The following is a 17,057-nucleotide window of genomic DNA, read 5'->3' as shown; positions in this document are numbered from 1 at the left end:
CAACAGCCTGATGTGCAATGCGCAGCCAAGCATTCAAAGTGGGATTAGCACAGATTGCTAAGAAGGAGATTGGAGGAGTTCACCTCAAGTATGAAGGCAGGCAATAGAAACATAGAAAGTAGGTGCTGGAATAGGCTATTCGGCCCTTCAAACCTGCACCACCATTCATTATGATCATGGCTGATCATCCAATCTCAAGTATCCCATTCCCACTGCCCCCCCATATCCCTTGATTCCCTTTAGCCGCAAGGGCCACGTCCAGCTCTCTCTTGAATATATCTAATGAACTGGCCCCAACAGCTTTCTGTGAGAGAGAATTCCACAAGTTCACATCTCTCTAAGTGAAGAAATTCTTCCTCAGCTCATTCCTAAGTGGCTTATCCCTTATTCTTAGACTGTGACCCCCTAGTTCTGAATTTCCCCATCACTGGGAACATGCTTCCCGCATCTAGCCTGTCAAGTCCCATCAGGATTTTACATGTTTCTATGAGACCTTCCCTCATTCTTCTACATTCCAGTGCTGTTGCAAGTCACTGTGAGCTGTCATAGGTATAAAACTGAGTTCATGCATACACTCAACATCACTGTGCACATACCGGATGCCAATATATCAGTCACGTTAAGTTAGGTGGCAGATACCTTCATTGTGACCTTACAGAACTGCACTGGTCTAAAGCAAGTGTTCTCCAGTGCAAACATAGGATTCTATAAAGCCTTAGGGTCTTTAGTTGGTGACTGTGTTTGACTGACAGTTCAGTCTGTTATGAAGATGAGAGAATCCTTTACAATCCTTGCGGAGGTTCTACTAGTTGACATATTTAGGCACATGGTAATTGCATTAATAAATCTGAAGCAACCTGGAATACTTGCTGATTCCATGTAAAAACTGAGCAAACCAACACAGATTTGCCTCATAGAAAACTGCAGTTACCAACGTCGCATAGGCTTTGGACATCACCTCGGGTCTGCTGTTCTTCAGCCTATTGACTCGTTAACTCCTTTAGAAAATGGTTCAGATGGCATCTTCAACACAGCAAAATGTATGAAAATACTTCCCATTGGCATTAACAAACAAAAGAGGAAATTTACAAGAGTGGTACCAGGGATGAGGAACTCTAGTTATGAGGACTGATTGGAGAAATTGGAACAGCTTTTCTTGAAGAGGAGACAGCTGAGAGGAGATGTAATAGAAGGTTTCAAAACCATGAGGGGGCTGGACAGAGTAGATAGGGAGAAACTGTTCCTGCTGGTGAATGAATTGAGAAACAAAAGATGCAGTTTTAAAGCTTTATTTTTCAAAAGAAGCAAAATGTGAGATGGGAAAATAAAAATTTCACAGAGCTTCCAAGTTAGAGCCTAAAATGCACTGCTTCGGAGTGCGGAGGAAGCAGGTCCAACTGAGGCATTCAAAAGGGCATTCGATGATTATTTAACAGAAACACGATGCAGCATTCTGGGAACAAGGCGACAAATTGGCACAAAGTCAAAACACTCTGAGATCCAGTGCAAACACAACAGACTCAATCACCTACTTCTGAATTCTAATAATTCTGTGATTCAATGAAAATTCTGACACTGAGCTACATGCAGGGAGTTTTGGGCTTGTGACCAAATGTTTTGTCAAAGAGGTAAGTTTTAAGGAGCACCGTATGGAGCTAGAGGGAAGAGCAAGGTTTAGGAAGTGTACTCTGGAGGACATTGGTAACTGAAGGCTGGAGAGATGGAAATTGGCCAAGGGCAAAAGGTTTGAACTGGAGGAGCACTGAGATCTTGTGCTGTTGAAGCAACTGCACAGGAACCACTTTTATGAACCAAGAGGGATGACTATAGTAATACTCCATACAATAGCAGCATCTAGAATAAGTATTTGACCAACCTACCTTTGTTCAATCTCAGGCAATGCCTTTTGCCTTTCTTTGAAGTTCATCATCATATAATCACTGTAGTGTGGAAACAGGCCATTTGGCCCAACAAGTCCACACCGATCCTTCAAAGAGTAATCCAACCAGACTGATTCCCCCACCTATTGCTCTACTTTTCCCCTAACTAATGCACCTAACCTGCACATTTCTGAACACTATGGGCAACTGAGCATGGCCAATTCACCTAACCTGCCCATCTTTGGAGTGTGGGAGGAAACCGGAGTACCCGGAGGAAACCTACATAGACACAGAGAGGATGTGCAAACTCCACACAAACAGTCGCCCAAGGCTGGAATCGAACCCAGGTCCCTCGCGCTGTGATTCAGCACTGCTAACCACTGAGTCACTGTGCAGTTTATAAGTTGTTCCGAAAATCAGTCATGAACAAAGGAGCTATATGTTGTATTTTAAGGAACCTAACTGTGATTAAAATCAGATATATACTTGCTCACATTCATCTCAGTTATCCAACTCATCAGCTGTGATCATATGCCATGCACTATACCTTACAGTGTAAAAGCAAGGCTTCAAATATTCCATTCATGGACTGTCAACTTGCACATTCATGTAGTTTTCTATCAGTGGGAGTCTGCTGGGGGAATATGAGCAGCCAGGGGCTAAATTAAAAAGCAGAAGCAAAAAAGGAAAGAATCTCCAGATTATTACATGAGCTGCAACCAAATTGGCACAGCATCAACAAGATTAAAGAAGTAAAACGTGTGGCTCAAAGATTGATGCAGGAGAAACAGGTTCAAATTCATAACTTGGAATATTAGCACCATACTGGGGAAGTGGGAAGCTGTTCCAATAGGACAGGCTCCACCTGAACCATGCTGGGACCAGAGTCCTGGTGAATTGCATTATTACGGCTGTTGAAATAGCTTTAAACTAAATAGTGGGATGGTGGGTTCAATTGCGCAGAAAATTATTAAATCAAAGTTAAAGAAGCAGGTAGGATTACAGGTTAATGAGGGGATTGATTGTGACCAAAAAATAGAGGAAGGGACAGATTGTGTGAATGTCATATTGTACCAAAGAACCATAGGAGTATCAGGAAATTTGATATCAGAAGAAACTTAAAGATGTTGTCTCCTAATGCACAAAGCACTCAGAATAAGTTAGATGAACTGATGGTGCAAATCAAGGTGAATGAATATGATCTCATAGTCATTATGGAAACATGGTTACAAGGAAATCAAAATTGGGAACTTTTAAGTTCAGGCATATTTGGCCTTCTCGAGAGACAGGAGAGATGAAAAAGTGGTGAGGAAGCACTGTTAATAAGAAATGAAATGAGGACAGTTGTGAGAGATTACCTAAACTTGAATAATATACAGTACACTTGGGCAGAGGCAATAAACAGCACAGAAAAGAAGATGTTGGTAAGAGTAGCGTACCGACCTTCCCAAACAGTAGCCATGCCATGGGAGAGGATGTAATTCAACAAATAATATGAGCAATACAAAGAATAGAGCAATAATTATGGGCAATTTCAATCTTCATGTTGATTGTGTCAATCAAATTGGAAAGTGTAGCTATGACAATGTGTTCATAGAGTGTATTAAGGATAGTTTCCTATAGTAATACTGTATATCATAGAACTAGGCAGCAGCCTATCTTGGATCTGAGTAATAAGACAAATTTAATAAATGACCTCCGAGTAAAAGATTCCCTAGGAAGCAGTGATCATTACATGATGGAATTTAACATTCAGTTTGAGAGTGAGAAAGTTGAGTTGGGAACAACTGTGTTTAACTAAAATAAAGGGCATTACAATGAAATGAGGTTAGAGTTAGCTAAAGTGAGCTGGACAGATTAGCAGTAATGTCAGTAAACAAGCAATGGTATACACCTAAAGAGGTAATTCATGATTCTCAGCAAAAATACATCCCAGTAAGGAGGAAAGATTCTAAGAGAGGAATAAACCAACCATGGCAAAGCAAATAAGTTAAGGAGAATATTAAGTTGAAACAGAAAGCAGATAAGGAGCCAACGTCAGTGGAAGCCCCAAAGACTCCAGAAAAGGAGGACTGAAATGATAACAAAGGAAAGAGAAAATAAACTATGAGAAAATTAGCGAGAAATATAAAAACTGATAATACAGGCTTCTTTAAATATATAAAAAGGAAGAGAGAGGCCTCTGAGAAAATGAATCTAGGGAGACAGTTTTGGACAACAAGGAAATAGCAAAGGAGTTAAATAGATATTGTGTATCAGTCGTTACAGTGAAAGGTTCTTCAAACATTGCATTAATACTAAAGAAACCAGGAAAGGAATTAAGTACTATCACCATCACAAGAGAAATATTATTAGATGATGCTAGGGGGCTAAAGACAGTCTTTTGGCTCTAATAGATCGCAATCTAGAATCCTAAAAGAGGTAGCAACAGATATAGCGGATGCATTCATTGGAGTTTTCCAAAAATTATTGGATTATGGATAAGCGCCAGAGGATTGGAAAGCTGATAGTGTGAAATTCCTATTCTAAAATGGAGGGAGGCAAAAAGAAGGTAACTATGGGCTGATTAACCTAACATCTATTGTGGGCAAAGTATTGCAATCAATTCTTAAGGAAGTAATAGCAGTACATTTAGAAAATCATAATATAATCAAGCAGAGCTAGCATGGCTTCATGGAAGGAAAATTATGTCTTACTAATTTATTAGAGATTTTTGAGGAAGTTTCAACCAAAGTGGATAGAGGGGAACAAGTAGATGTGTTATATTTGTACTTCCAAGGTATGCGACAAGGTAGCTCACAAAATGTTAAGTGAGCTTAGAGGCCATGGTGTTGGACGTAGTATATTGGCATAGACAGAGATTTGGCTCATGAGTGGAAAACAGTAGGAATAAGAGATTCTTTTTCAGGTTGGTGACCTGTGGAGTTCCACAGAAATCAGTGCTGGAACCAACTGTTTGCAATATATAGAGTCATAGAGTCATAGAGATTCACAGCATGGAAACAAACCCTTCTGTCCAACCCTGCCGACCAGATATCCCAACCCAATCTAGTCCCACCTGCCAGCACTCAGCCCATATCCCTCCATACCCTTCCTATTCATATACCCATCCAAATGCCTCTTAAATGTTACAATTGTACCAGCCTCCATCACATCCTCTGGCAGCTCATTCCATACACATACCACCCTCTGCGTGAAAAAGTTGCCCCTTAGGTTTCTTTTATATCTTTCCCCTCTCACCCTAAACCTATGCCCTCTAGTTCTGGACTCCCCGACCCCAGGGAAAAAACTTTGTCTATTTATCCTATCATGCCCCTCATAATTTTGTAAACCTCCATAAGGTCACCCCTCAGCCTGTTCAGCCTCTCCCTGTAACTCTAATCCTCCAACCCTGGCAACATCCTTGTAAATCTTTTCTGAACCCTTTCAAGTTTCACAACATCCTTCCGATAGGAAGGAGACCAGAATTGCATGTAATATTCCAAATGTCCTGTACAGCCGCAATATGACCTCCCAACTATTAATGACTTGGAGGCAGCAAGTGAATGTATTGTAGCCAAATTTGTACACAACACAAAAACAGATGGAAAGCCAGGTTGTGAGAGGGAGACAAAGAGTTTAGAGAGAGATATTGATAGGTTATGTAAGTGGGCAAACACGTTGGCAAATGAAATATAAAGTGGGGAATTGCCAAGTTGTTCATTTTGAAGGAAGAACAAATGTACAGAACATTATTTAAATGGCGAAAAACTGCAGAAAATTGCAATGCAAAATGACTTGGAGGCACTTGTGCATAAAACACAGAAAGTTAGCACATAGTTGAGGTAGGTTATCAAGAAGGCAAATAGACTGTTGGCCCCTATTTCAAGGGGGTTGGAGAGTGAGGATAGGGAACTCTTAATGCAACTGAACAAGGTGGTGGTGAAGCCACATCTGGAGTATATGAGCCGTTTTAGGTTCCTTATTTAAGAAAATATTTAATTGGAGGCAGTTCAGAGAATTTTCACTAGGAAGATCCCTGGTATGGAGGGATTGTCTTGTGAGCAAAGGTTAAACAGTTTGGGCCTCTACTCATGGTGTTTAGAAGAATGAGAAGTGATCTCATTGAAACAAGGATTCTGAAGGGACTTTACAGGTAAATGCTGAGATGATGTTTTGCCTCATGGGAGAGTCTAAGACCAGAGGGCCAAGTCTCAGAATGAAAGGGTGCCAATTTAAGATTGAAATGAGGAGGAATTTCTACTCTCAGAAGGTTGCAAGTCTCTGAAGCTCCATGCCACAGAGAGCTATGGGATATACTCCTTGTTTCTCGATTAAAGGTGCTGGAAAAGCACAGCAGTCCAGGCGGCATCGGAGGAGCAGTACAATCAACATTTTGGGCAAAAGCCCTTCATCAGAATCTGGTTTCCAGCATCTGCAGTCATTGTTTTTACCTAGTTGGTATACTCCTTGTGTATGTTTTAGGCTGAGATAGATAAATACTTGGTCAGGAGAGGAATCAAGGGTTACAGGGCAAAGGGCAGGAAAGTGGATGTGTGAATGTCAGATCAGCCATGATCCTACTAAATGGCAGAACAGGATTGGGGGCCGAATGGTCCAGGTCCTGCTCCTATTTCTTGTGATCTTATGATGTTAAATACTTTCTAAAGCTCTGTTCAGATCAGTATACTAACCTTGTCTGCATTCCATCAATCTTTCACAATGACACATAAAATAGTTCAGAGAGTCATTAAGATCTCTGTCATTAATGTTGGATCTTAAATGGACTTCACTAACTTATCTGAAGATCATTCATAATTTGAGAAAGGAACCACATCTAGCCTGTTGTGTTGAAACAGCTATTGCCCAACAGAAACACATAATGGTTTTCTCTGAACACATTCTCTATTTCAACTCAATACATTCTTATCTGACTGTGTACATTACTGCCATATATATCTTAAAAAGTTTTTCCTTTATTTTTCTGTCTTACTTCACAACCCTGCAATCTAACAGAGTGTTAATCAAGTTCTGCCCAAGATGTTTGCTATTATTGTCAGTCGAGAGCACCTGCTAACCCTTGCGTTAGTTTCAATTCTGCTGCTGCTTATTTTGGCATTCATAACTTACTATGTGTAAAGGATCTGAATTTCCATTCCCACAACGAAAAAAAAACACAATTTGGACATTTTCAGCGTTGGGGGAGGGTTAGCACAATGGTGTGAGGTAATAGCAGATCAAGTGAGGTATTGATCCACTGATGCTCAGAACTCTTGGTTGAGATTTTTTTTTTCTGACATGGATGGGGAAAGCTTATGCAGCCAAAGAAACAATGCAGCCAACTCCTTCCATAGATCACATACAGAACTCTGCTAAGGTCGTCTCTGTCCTACCGACTTCATCATATGTGGGAAAGTGTTTAATACTGGTTTCTGATGACCAATGGTAGTCAAAGCAAAATACTTTTACATCCTGTATTTTTCTTGTTCAAACCTGGACAGTTGCTTTTCACAGATGATCCACAATATTCGCTCTACCTCATAACCCAATAACAAAGAAACCATTCCAAAACCTGAGAATGTTAGGATGTAGAGAAAGGTTATTTGATGCATGATGTTTTGCACCTGCTCCAAGAATCCTTTATTCTATATCCTAAATTCAGCTCTCTCCCTGTATATTTTAACATTTCCCTTCTTCAATCAATCTTCTAAGTCCCTTTTCAAACATTTCCCTTTACAAAGTGGCTTTCCATCACCAGTTTGCAACAGAGAATTCCACATCCTGGCCAGCATCCTGTAGCTTGAATAATTTTGACAACCTCTGCCATGTACTTCTTATTCTCTCAGCACTCATTAAAAAGCTGTAGATTCTCAAGGTCATCCTCATAATTGTAATCAGACACCTTAGTGTAATAAAATACTAACATACCATAACATTCTTCATCAATGTGATGTAATTTATACAGCAGTTTAATAAGCAATGATTGTAGTACACCTCCTGCATTTGGAATCACATTCATCATGAACTAGAAGCTATGTCTACACATTTTCCCACTCAACCAGCTTTTTAGAATCCCACCATCTTGGATTGCTACACCATACAATATTTCTCTCCAGAAGATGAGGATCACATTATGTATGCATTGGATTAAGATTTACACTTAGCTACAAAAGTTAAATACTAAGGATAGTGACCAAGGTTGACAATGATACAATTACAGTGGTAAATGTCCCTTTCTTTAAAAAATCCCATTCAATTGCAGACAGTACAGCTAGAATCCATTTACCAACATTGAAACACATTCACCATTCACTCTATTCTCATTCCACTCGAGACCATCATTTCTTTCCACATTTCCTGGCTCAGTTTTTCTTCCCCTCTCTGATCTTTCAATTAAAAACTTAACTATGTTCCATTAGCCTTCAATGCAGAAAGTCTGGAATGCAGAATGCAGGTAATGCGCACATAAGAAAAATGAATATTGATGCTTTCTCTGGCAATCCTGTCTCAAGGTTGAATAAGTCACAGGAAGCAGTCATTTACAAAATCCAAACATTGGTTTTCTGGTCTAATTAACACTTTAATACTCAAAGGAACCCAAACGCATGAGCCATCGACAGAAAACTAAACACTGGAAATCCAGATAGCCATCTTCTACTTTCTACTGACTTAGTTTTACATTTATCCTGCATGAAATGGAGAAGGATTTGTTTGTATAGCCCCACTCTGAGCAGCACCAAGCAGATGTAAATCAGGACAAATGTAATGATAGAATGAGACAAAAAAAAACTCAAAGAACTACAGAAATCAGTAACAAAAATAGAAAATGCTGCAAAAACTCAACAAAAACCGAAAAGAAGAGTCACTGGGCCCAAAATGATGACTGTGGTTTCTCTCTACAGATACTTCTAGACCTGCTGCGTTTCTCCAGCGATTTCTAAATTAATGAGACATGCTGTCCAGAAAGTGGCCTATGTTGCTGCCTAACCCCACGGATTCGATGTTCCTCTGTACAGCATTGCTAAATGTTACCCTTTAATGTATCAATTTATATTTATGCAAAGAGAGCTTGCTCTGTATCTATTCCTCAGTGATAATATCATGGAATCTGACATACTTCTTAACCTACCAATAAACCTGCAATGCACCTTGCTTTTGTGTCTTTTCTAAGAGAATTCCCAAAAATGTGCTTAATACCTAAGGCACACGCTTCTCCAATGGTCTTTATCTCACGTCATGTCTGGATATTCTGGAGACTGACAGAAGCTGATTGCAACGATGAATTAGAAAATGAAGAATCGGTGTATCATACAACTTCCAGCATTTTAGGAAGGAAAACAAACTGATCCTGTCAGAATTAAGGATTCTTAGTAAATAATATTTTGGAGATAATAAAGAATTCTTATGGAGTTAGCTGGCACACATTGATTTTTCTCTCTTTAGAAAGGCATAAGCAATTCTAAGTAGCCAGGTTGGAAAGGTTCAAACAAATGATTGACATAATGTGAACTAACAGCCCCTGGGGGAAATAAAATATACTAACATGTCCTCATCGGGAACATAGCTTCTTCAGATGGAAGGTGTACCCAGAAATATGGAGGATCACCAAAGGATCCATCACAAATGACTAAGTTCAGTATCCTGTGTGCCAACTATCTGTTCAACTTCAGGTATCAGTGAATCGCCCTCAACTGTCCAGTTGACTGATGCATCATATTGAAACTTATGTTCTATGCTAAACTTAATAAACAACCTTGAAATTACATAGAAAGTCAACTATTACCTCAGGTATTCCCTCAAAATCTTACAAGCCTTTGTGATTTCATCCAGTAAATTAGATTAGATTAGATTAGATTAGATTACTTACAGTGTGGAAACAGGCCCTTCGGCCCAACAAGTCCACACACTGCCCCGCCGAAGCGCAACCCACCCATATCCCTACATTTACCCCTTACCTAACACTACGGGCAATTTAGCATGGCCAATTCACCTGACCTGCACATCTTTGGACTGTGGGAGGAAACCGGAGCACCCGGAGGAAACCCACGCAGACACGGGGAGAACGTGCAAACTCCACACAGTCAGTCGCCCGAGGCGGGAATTGAACCCGGATATCTGGCGCTGTGAGGCAGCAGTGCTAACCTTAAATTGTTTCTTCAAAATGAATAAAGCATTTATTATTTCTTTTTTCTGACTCTAACTGCAGTAACGTCTATTAAATACCATTTAATTAACAGTCAATGGATGTCTATACGTTGAATTCTGTTGCACATAAATTAATCAATCTGTACATTGCATTGGACTTATTTACAGTGGTTATTTCAGTCTAATACTCAGAGATGCAAGAACATTGCTCCTGGGCTACAGTTACCTCTTTTACGAGAGTTGCCTCAAACTCTTGGAGCTGTTGCTGGAAGCCAAAGTTTGGACTGACAAACGATCGGGCAGCCTTCACCGCAGACAAGCACTCTTCCCAGCCATAGTCAGTTACAGTCATCAGATAAGCCACCACTACTGTTGTGCTGCGTGAAACTCCCGCTAAACTGTGCCGAGGAAGGCAGAGGGAGGGACAAAAGAGAAGACATTTAATAACACACTTTACAGCATGATTCCTTGAAGAAAGCAGAAACAGATGTGGATTCATTTACGAATTTGATATTGCTAAGATGCTGTACCTACCAGTGAACAATGCACCCTCCTTTTTCCATTCGACATTCATGGATAAACTTAATGCACTCCTTAAAGTATTGGATCCTAGGAGACACAAGAGAATGATTTACATTGAACGTTTAAAATATTTTTAAATACAGTTCATAGACAAAAATACAAGCCAAGCACGTAAATATGTAGTCCATTTCCGCCAAGAGTCTTCTCCCTCTGTTTCCTATCATCATGAGATTATCTTAATGTGACATTCTTTTAGCAGCAACACTGGCTTTTCATTAGTGGTGTAAAACACACTTCCTCACATTGAGCTTCAGACTCAGTTTTCAAATTAATTTTGAACAATTTCACAAAAATTGTAATTCTGTCACATATAAAACCAACATCTCTCAAGGGTAACCTATGAACAGAAGAAAACATAATGAGTTTGCTTTGCGTTTTGAGCAGAAAAATGAACAGCACATACCTGCAAGTACAGCAGGCAGTGGCAAAGGCAAGTGGTATTTTGACCTTCATAGAAAGAGAATTCAAGTACAAGACCAGGGATGTCTTGCTGCAATTGTAAAGAGCCTTGGTGAGATGACAGCTGGAGCACTGTTTAAAGTTTTGGTCTTATGTGAGGAAAGCATTTCTGACTATGGAGGACATGCAACGAAGGTTTACAAGACTGATGCCTGGAATGGCAGGATTAATGTATGAAGAAAGACTGAATCAGTTAGGTCTATATTCACTGGAGGTTAGAAGAATAAGGGGAATCTCATTGAAACCAAGAAAATTCTAACAGTACTGGCTAGGGTAAATGCAAGCAGGATGTTTCCAATGATTGGGGAATCCAGAGCCAGGGTCATAGTTTAAGGATAAGAAGTAAGCCATTGAGGACTGAGATGAGGAGAATGTTCTTCACCGAGAGAGTGGTGAGCCTGTGGAATTCACTGTCACAAAAAATTAGCTGATGCCAAAACATTGAATGTTTTCAAGAAGGAGTTAGATATAGTTCTTGGGTATATCAAAGGGTATTGGGTAGAAGTGGGAACAGAGTACTGAGTTGAATGAGCAGCCATGATCATAATTGATCAAAAAGGCACAAATGGCTTAATGGCCTATTCCTGTTCCTATTTTCTATGCTTCTATGAATATGCAAAGCATCTTGAGTTCATGTTCCCAACTGTACTATCTGGGCTAATAGACAATTCACAACACAGTGTGTTTTTGATTCCTAAACCCCAGGGTATGAGGAAGGCATTTTGCCGTGATACAACAGTAACTAGTCACATTATCATTTACTGGTTATCAGTTCTGCTTCACCCCGCCATTGGGCTCAGCAATTGTTCCTTCTGTGGTCTCATTGTCAAAATATCCTGGTTCAGTTCTGTACACAAAAGGAAGGATGGCAAGGCATCTGAGAGAGAGTGGAGGGGGAGGGGGGATGGATGAAGGATTTCATTTCCAAGGAGAGAATGGAGAAGCTTGAGCTGTTCACCGTGGAGAAGAGAGAGTTGAGAGGACATCTGATGGAGGCATCCAAAATCATTAGAATCTATTGAACTGCTGCAGAGAAATTGCTCATATCGACGGAACAGTTAAGAAGCAGAGGATTCTAGATGACTGTAAGGTGACAGGTAAAATAAAATGGCAACATGAGGAAAAACCTGTTTACCGAGCAAGTGGTTAGGATCTGGAATGCTTACCGGCTGGTCATTATGATGCAGGCATATTCAATTGTGGTTTTAAAAAGGAATTTGGATAAGCATCTGAAGATGAAAAGAAAAGTTGCAGGACTACTGGGACAAGTTGGATTGGAATATGAATTCCTCTTAAAAAAAGTGCCAGAAGAAACATGAGGGGACAAATGGCCTCCTGCTGTGTTCTAACTGTTCGCTGATTCTATGTTAAAATTAGTTACAGAAAATAAACAGCTTTTATTTCATATTAAGAACATAATTCCTTTCAGGAAATATGATGCTAACAAAAATATTTACTGAAAACCATGAATCAAATAATTTGTGCAATCCACTGACAAGAGCTCTTAAAAGATCTAAGCATAGACAGTACAGCTAGCAATAAGAACACAAGATATTTTGTACATTCATGTGGCATTCCTTTTCCCATTCAAAACAATATACAAATGAACTAAGTTTTCTGCTGCTGTTAGCCTACCCTTTTAGAGAAATTAGGTTCGTGCTCTGGAAAATTATTCATTTTGGGGAATTGTCCAACTTTTCTGAATGAATTTATACTTACAATAAATCCTCTCAGTCTATGAATAAAAAGTACTGTACTGGTGACATTAATGTAAGAAAGCATTTGTAACAGAATTTATCTTCTTCCTCAACTGCCAAGTCTGTCCTCCTCACTTCTACCATCCCCGTCTCTAGAAGTAATTTTGGTTTAGGTTGAGTTTATGTTTTAACTAGTTTAGACACAGATATCCCTCTTCCTTTAGGAAGTGTCTCTGCCTTTGGAAAATAGCCTCCAAGAATGGTCTTACATACTGCCCACTTCTGTGGGGTGAGTTGATGAACTTTGATCCAAGTCCACGCTGAGGAAGGCATTCTAGAGGCTGGAATGTGCCAAGGGGCCACCATACACTCGTTCCTCACAATTTCCCTCGACACAATGCTTGGCTTCAGAGTTGTCTACACATTACCAGGGACATTTCAGCCCAGAGACTCCTACTGCACAGGAGCAATCCATTCTTTCCAGTGTGCTAATACTAGCTCTTTTACTGAACTACCTAATTATTCTCAATGCCCTCATGTTTCACAGTAGCTTTGCAATTTTCTCTACTTAAAGGATTTATCCAGACCAGCTTTAAAACTATTTCCATTACCCTTTCAGGCAGGTGTATTCCAGATCATGATGGGTCAACAACACAAATCTCCCAATCTCCCCTCTAGCTCTTATGCTATTTAGCTTCTTAGTATTTAAGTAGTGGGGATCTGCCACTTGTTTTGCTAAAAGCTGAATTAAACAGACTCACTTAGTCTCTCAACAGTTTCCCTTTTTGAAATTGTGTATCGCTCACCATCAAATCCCAAAAGTAACAATTTGATTTTGTGCATAAATCACTCTCCTCTTTGAACTGAGAACTGACAAGCAACAACTCACATTCTGTAGCTAAAGAGGTTGCCTCACCATTTCCTGATGCATTACTAAATGACATTACATACTCCTTTAGTTCTCACTTTAAGAATTAATCGTTTCTTTCTCATTCAGAGGCATGTCTTTTTAACCTTAAAAAGGTTTCTCTTTTAGGCACCAGCTCAGACCAGATGCCCAGTACAGTGACTGCAATGTACTGAAGGGTCACAGGGATGACATATTTAAAGATTCAGAAGCAATACACTTCCAAGCACATGTAAAGCAAACAAATCAGCTCCAGTGGGAATTGCTCCGTCATAGGAAAAATGTAACACCTCTTGGTTAGGATGGTGGGAGGACGGCACCAAAGAATCGGAGGATGGAGAAACACTAGCATATTAGATTAGATTCCCTACAGTATGGAAACAGGCCATTTGGCCCAACATGTCCACACCGACCCTCCCAAAACCACCCAGAGCCATTCCTCTACCCTATATTTACCCCTGCATAATGTACCTAACACTATGGGCAATTTAACATGGCTATTCACCTTACCTGCACATTTTATTTGGATTGTGGGAGGAAACCAGAACATCTGGATGAAACCACGCAGACACGGGGAGAACGTACAAACTTCACACAGTCGCCAGAGACAGGTATTTGAACCCAGTTCCCAGGCATTGTGAGGCAGCAGTGCTAACCACTGAGCCACCATGCCACCCCAAGTATCAGCTCCACTAGTACCCATCTATTTTTCAGGCCCTGTGCTAGACATATGTCCTGGCCAGAGATAAGAGGCCTGCTCTATGTTAGCCAGCTAACAAGCAGCTAAGGAATCTTTCTTCATAAGACAGCAATAGGGTGATCAAATGCAAAGTATTGCATTTTGGTGAACAAACAAGGGCAGGACTTATACAATTAAAAGTAGGGCATTGTTAGTGTTGTAGAATAGAGAGACCTAAAGGTTCAGGTACATAATTCTTTGAAGCTGCATCACATATAGACAGAGTGGTTAAGAAGGCATTTAGCATGCTTGCCCTCATTGTTCAGATCTTTGAGTAAAGGAGTTGGGACATCATGTTAAAGTTGTTCAGGACATTGGTGAGGCCTCTTCTGGAGTACTGTGTCCAGTTCTGGTCACGCTGTTATGGGAAGGACATTATTAAGCTGGAGATCACTGACAAGAACCAGTATCGCTCACAAAAGTCAAACGGTTCACCCAAATAGAAAACCATTTTTTGCTGGAGTAGTTGAACTCGGTTGGCATTTGAGAATTGAAGGGCTTTTGCCCGAAACGTCGATTTCGAAGCTCCTTGGATGCTGCCTGAACTGCTGTGCTCTTCCAGCACCACTAATCCAGAATTTGAGAATTGGGGCAAGTTATCACCACTTGCCACCAATTGGCTGTGCTTTCCAGTTGGTCACCAATAGCTACAAATCACTTCCATTCTACTTACAAGATCAGAAAGTAAAACTATAAGTGTTACAATAGCTCTATGGCAACTGGATTCCCTAAATGTCTCATAATTCAAACACATGTAAATTTAGTTCCCACAAGTTTAACATTTAAGTCACTTATGTAATTTCACTGTAAATTGGAAATTTGGATTTTTGGAACATTTGCATAATAACTGTTTTTTAAAAAAGCACTTAATTCTGTCTCACACTAAGCGTGGTGCAATTAAGTCTGCTACTTTCTTTCATATGCTTCCAATAACATATCAAATGAGTGTCTACTGCTCTAGAAATCTGCATATAAAACAAGAACTGTATGCATTCAATATAACAGAATCAGTTCAAACACCTTCAGCAAAAACTGTTGGTTCTTCGAATTCCATCCATCCTCCAGCTTTCAAAAGGTAACACTTTCAAATTGCAGATTGTCCGCTTGACATTGTCAGCCCTCTTTTCATTTTGGAAATATTGGAAAAGGCCTATTAGCAAGCACAGAGTTCACATACACGATTACCCAGCAGCACAGGGAAGGTAAACCCATTGCTTCCTGTGTTGCTGTTATGGCATAGATATGAGGGGTTCTCAGAGCAGTCCGGTAATCTATTGAGGTTGAGTGTTGCTAACTGTGTCCAAACCCTTCCAGGGGATCTTATTTTTCTGAAAATGCTGATGTCACACATTGACCTGATGGTTTAACCCGTGCAGAATAACAATCTGGGAGTCATTTCACATTATCACCAAGATTTCCTTTTCCCTGTTCAACTACGTTTGACTCCCTGGCCCAGTTTGTTGATTGCCAGGGCAAAGCAGTCAAAATGCAGTTCTCTGCATCTCCAGGATCCAGCACCACAATCAAGGACTCTTACCTGAACCACAGTGTGCACGAAAAGAATCTACACTACCCTCAAAATCTACCAAATCTTTAAAAACTTTTGTATATGTATGTTACCTTACCATATATGTCAGTCCAGTTCAATGCACTTCATTTATGGAGTTTCAGAACAGTATTGGTGCCATACCAAAATACTGCCCTTTACCTGCACTTCTCCTGTTGCCATTATTACTCTACCTCCACTCACTCCATCAATAAGAAAACTGGCAACAATGACCATCAGCACAGTCCACATGCAAATTTGCAACACCCAAAAGCAGTTCAGGAATGGTTCATAATATTATGCTCCATGCTATTGCAACACCAGCTGCAAAGTGTACTTGCAATGCGATTAGATCACTGTTTTGATGAGCTTAGGGTTCTGACACAGCCTCTGCATGAAGTATACAACAGGATTTGTTCAAAATATTGCTAATAAGTCTCCCAGAATGCTTTCCTTGTCCATTGGGAATCTGGTGGCAGTCATTCTGGGAGGAGTGGTATCCTAGCTGAGGTGACGGCCTAGGGCACTGACAGTGGTGGAAAGGTTATGATGCCTTCTCTCAGTATGGCAGCTTTCACCACTCCGCCACACTGTCCTTATGGCCAGTCAGCCAGTCCAGACTGCTTCCACACATGCCAATGTGTTATGGTCTGTAACCAAGCCCTCAAGACCCAGAGCTACTCAAGAGCATCCTGCAATCTCCTTCAGAGAACATCAGCTGTCTTCCCCACCCACCACCCTCCAGCGTGAAGGAGCGCTAGGCTATGCTAAGGCATTCACAAGGCAGGCACTAAGTGAAGGTCAATAGTTCAAATTGTTTATATTATTGCAAGTGAACAAAACAGATACAGTGGACTGAATGGCCTCCTTCTATGTCATAACAAGTCTGGGAAATGTTGTTGGATAAAATTGGTGTGCGTGATCCATTTGCTGCATCTCTTACTTCAGAATTTTAGGTCAGTAAAATCTTTGAATGTTCATGATAGTGGCACAGAGAAGTTTGGACAATCTGAGACATTGGGGATTTTCTATCGTGTGTTGGAGTCTGATAAGCCTGTCTGGACTGACGATGCTCCAAATGCTTTCTTCTTTTCTGATCTGTCTCCTCTTTCTTCTCCTTCTG

The 17,057-nt window shown here is 40.3% G+C and overlaps 1 protein-coding gene across 1 annotated transcript in view; it reads right to left on the bottom strand.

Moving 5' to 3' along the window:
• Positions 1-17,057, bottom strand: part of dusp22a (dual specificity phosphatase 22a) — a 129,265-nt gene that overhangs the window by 46,293 nt on the left and 65,915 nt on the right. Inside the window, exons 5-6 of the mRNA XM_043706607.1 lie at positions 10,539-10,613; positions 10,231-10,402 (exon numbers count right to left, since the gene is read on the bottom strand). Of these exons, the coding sequence (XP_043562542.1) occupies positions 10,231-10,402; positions 10,539-10,613 (247 nt within the window). The remainder of the gene's footprint in view (positions 1-10,230; positions 10,403-10,538; positions 10,614-17,057) is intronic.

The sequence above is a fragment of the Chiloscyllium plagiosum genome, chromosome 17 (genome assembly GCF_004010195.1).
Source record: "Chiloscyllium plagiosum isolate BGI_BamShark_2017 chromosome 17, ASM401019v2, whole genome shotgun sequence".
Taxonomy (NCBI): Eukaryota; Metazoa; Chordata; class Chondrichthyes; order Orectolobiformes; family Hemiscylliidae; genus Chiloscyllium; species Chiloscyllium plagiosum.
This window is presented reverse-complemented; position numbering and strand designations above follow the sequence as displayed.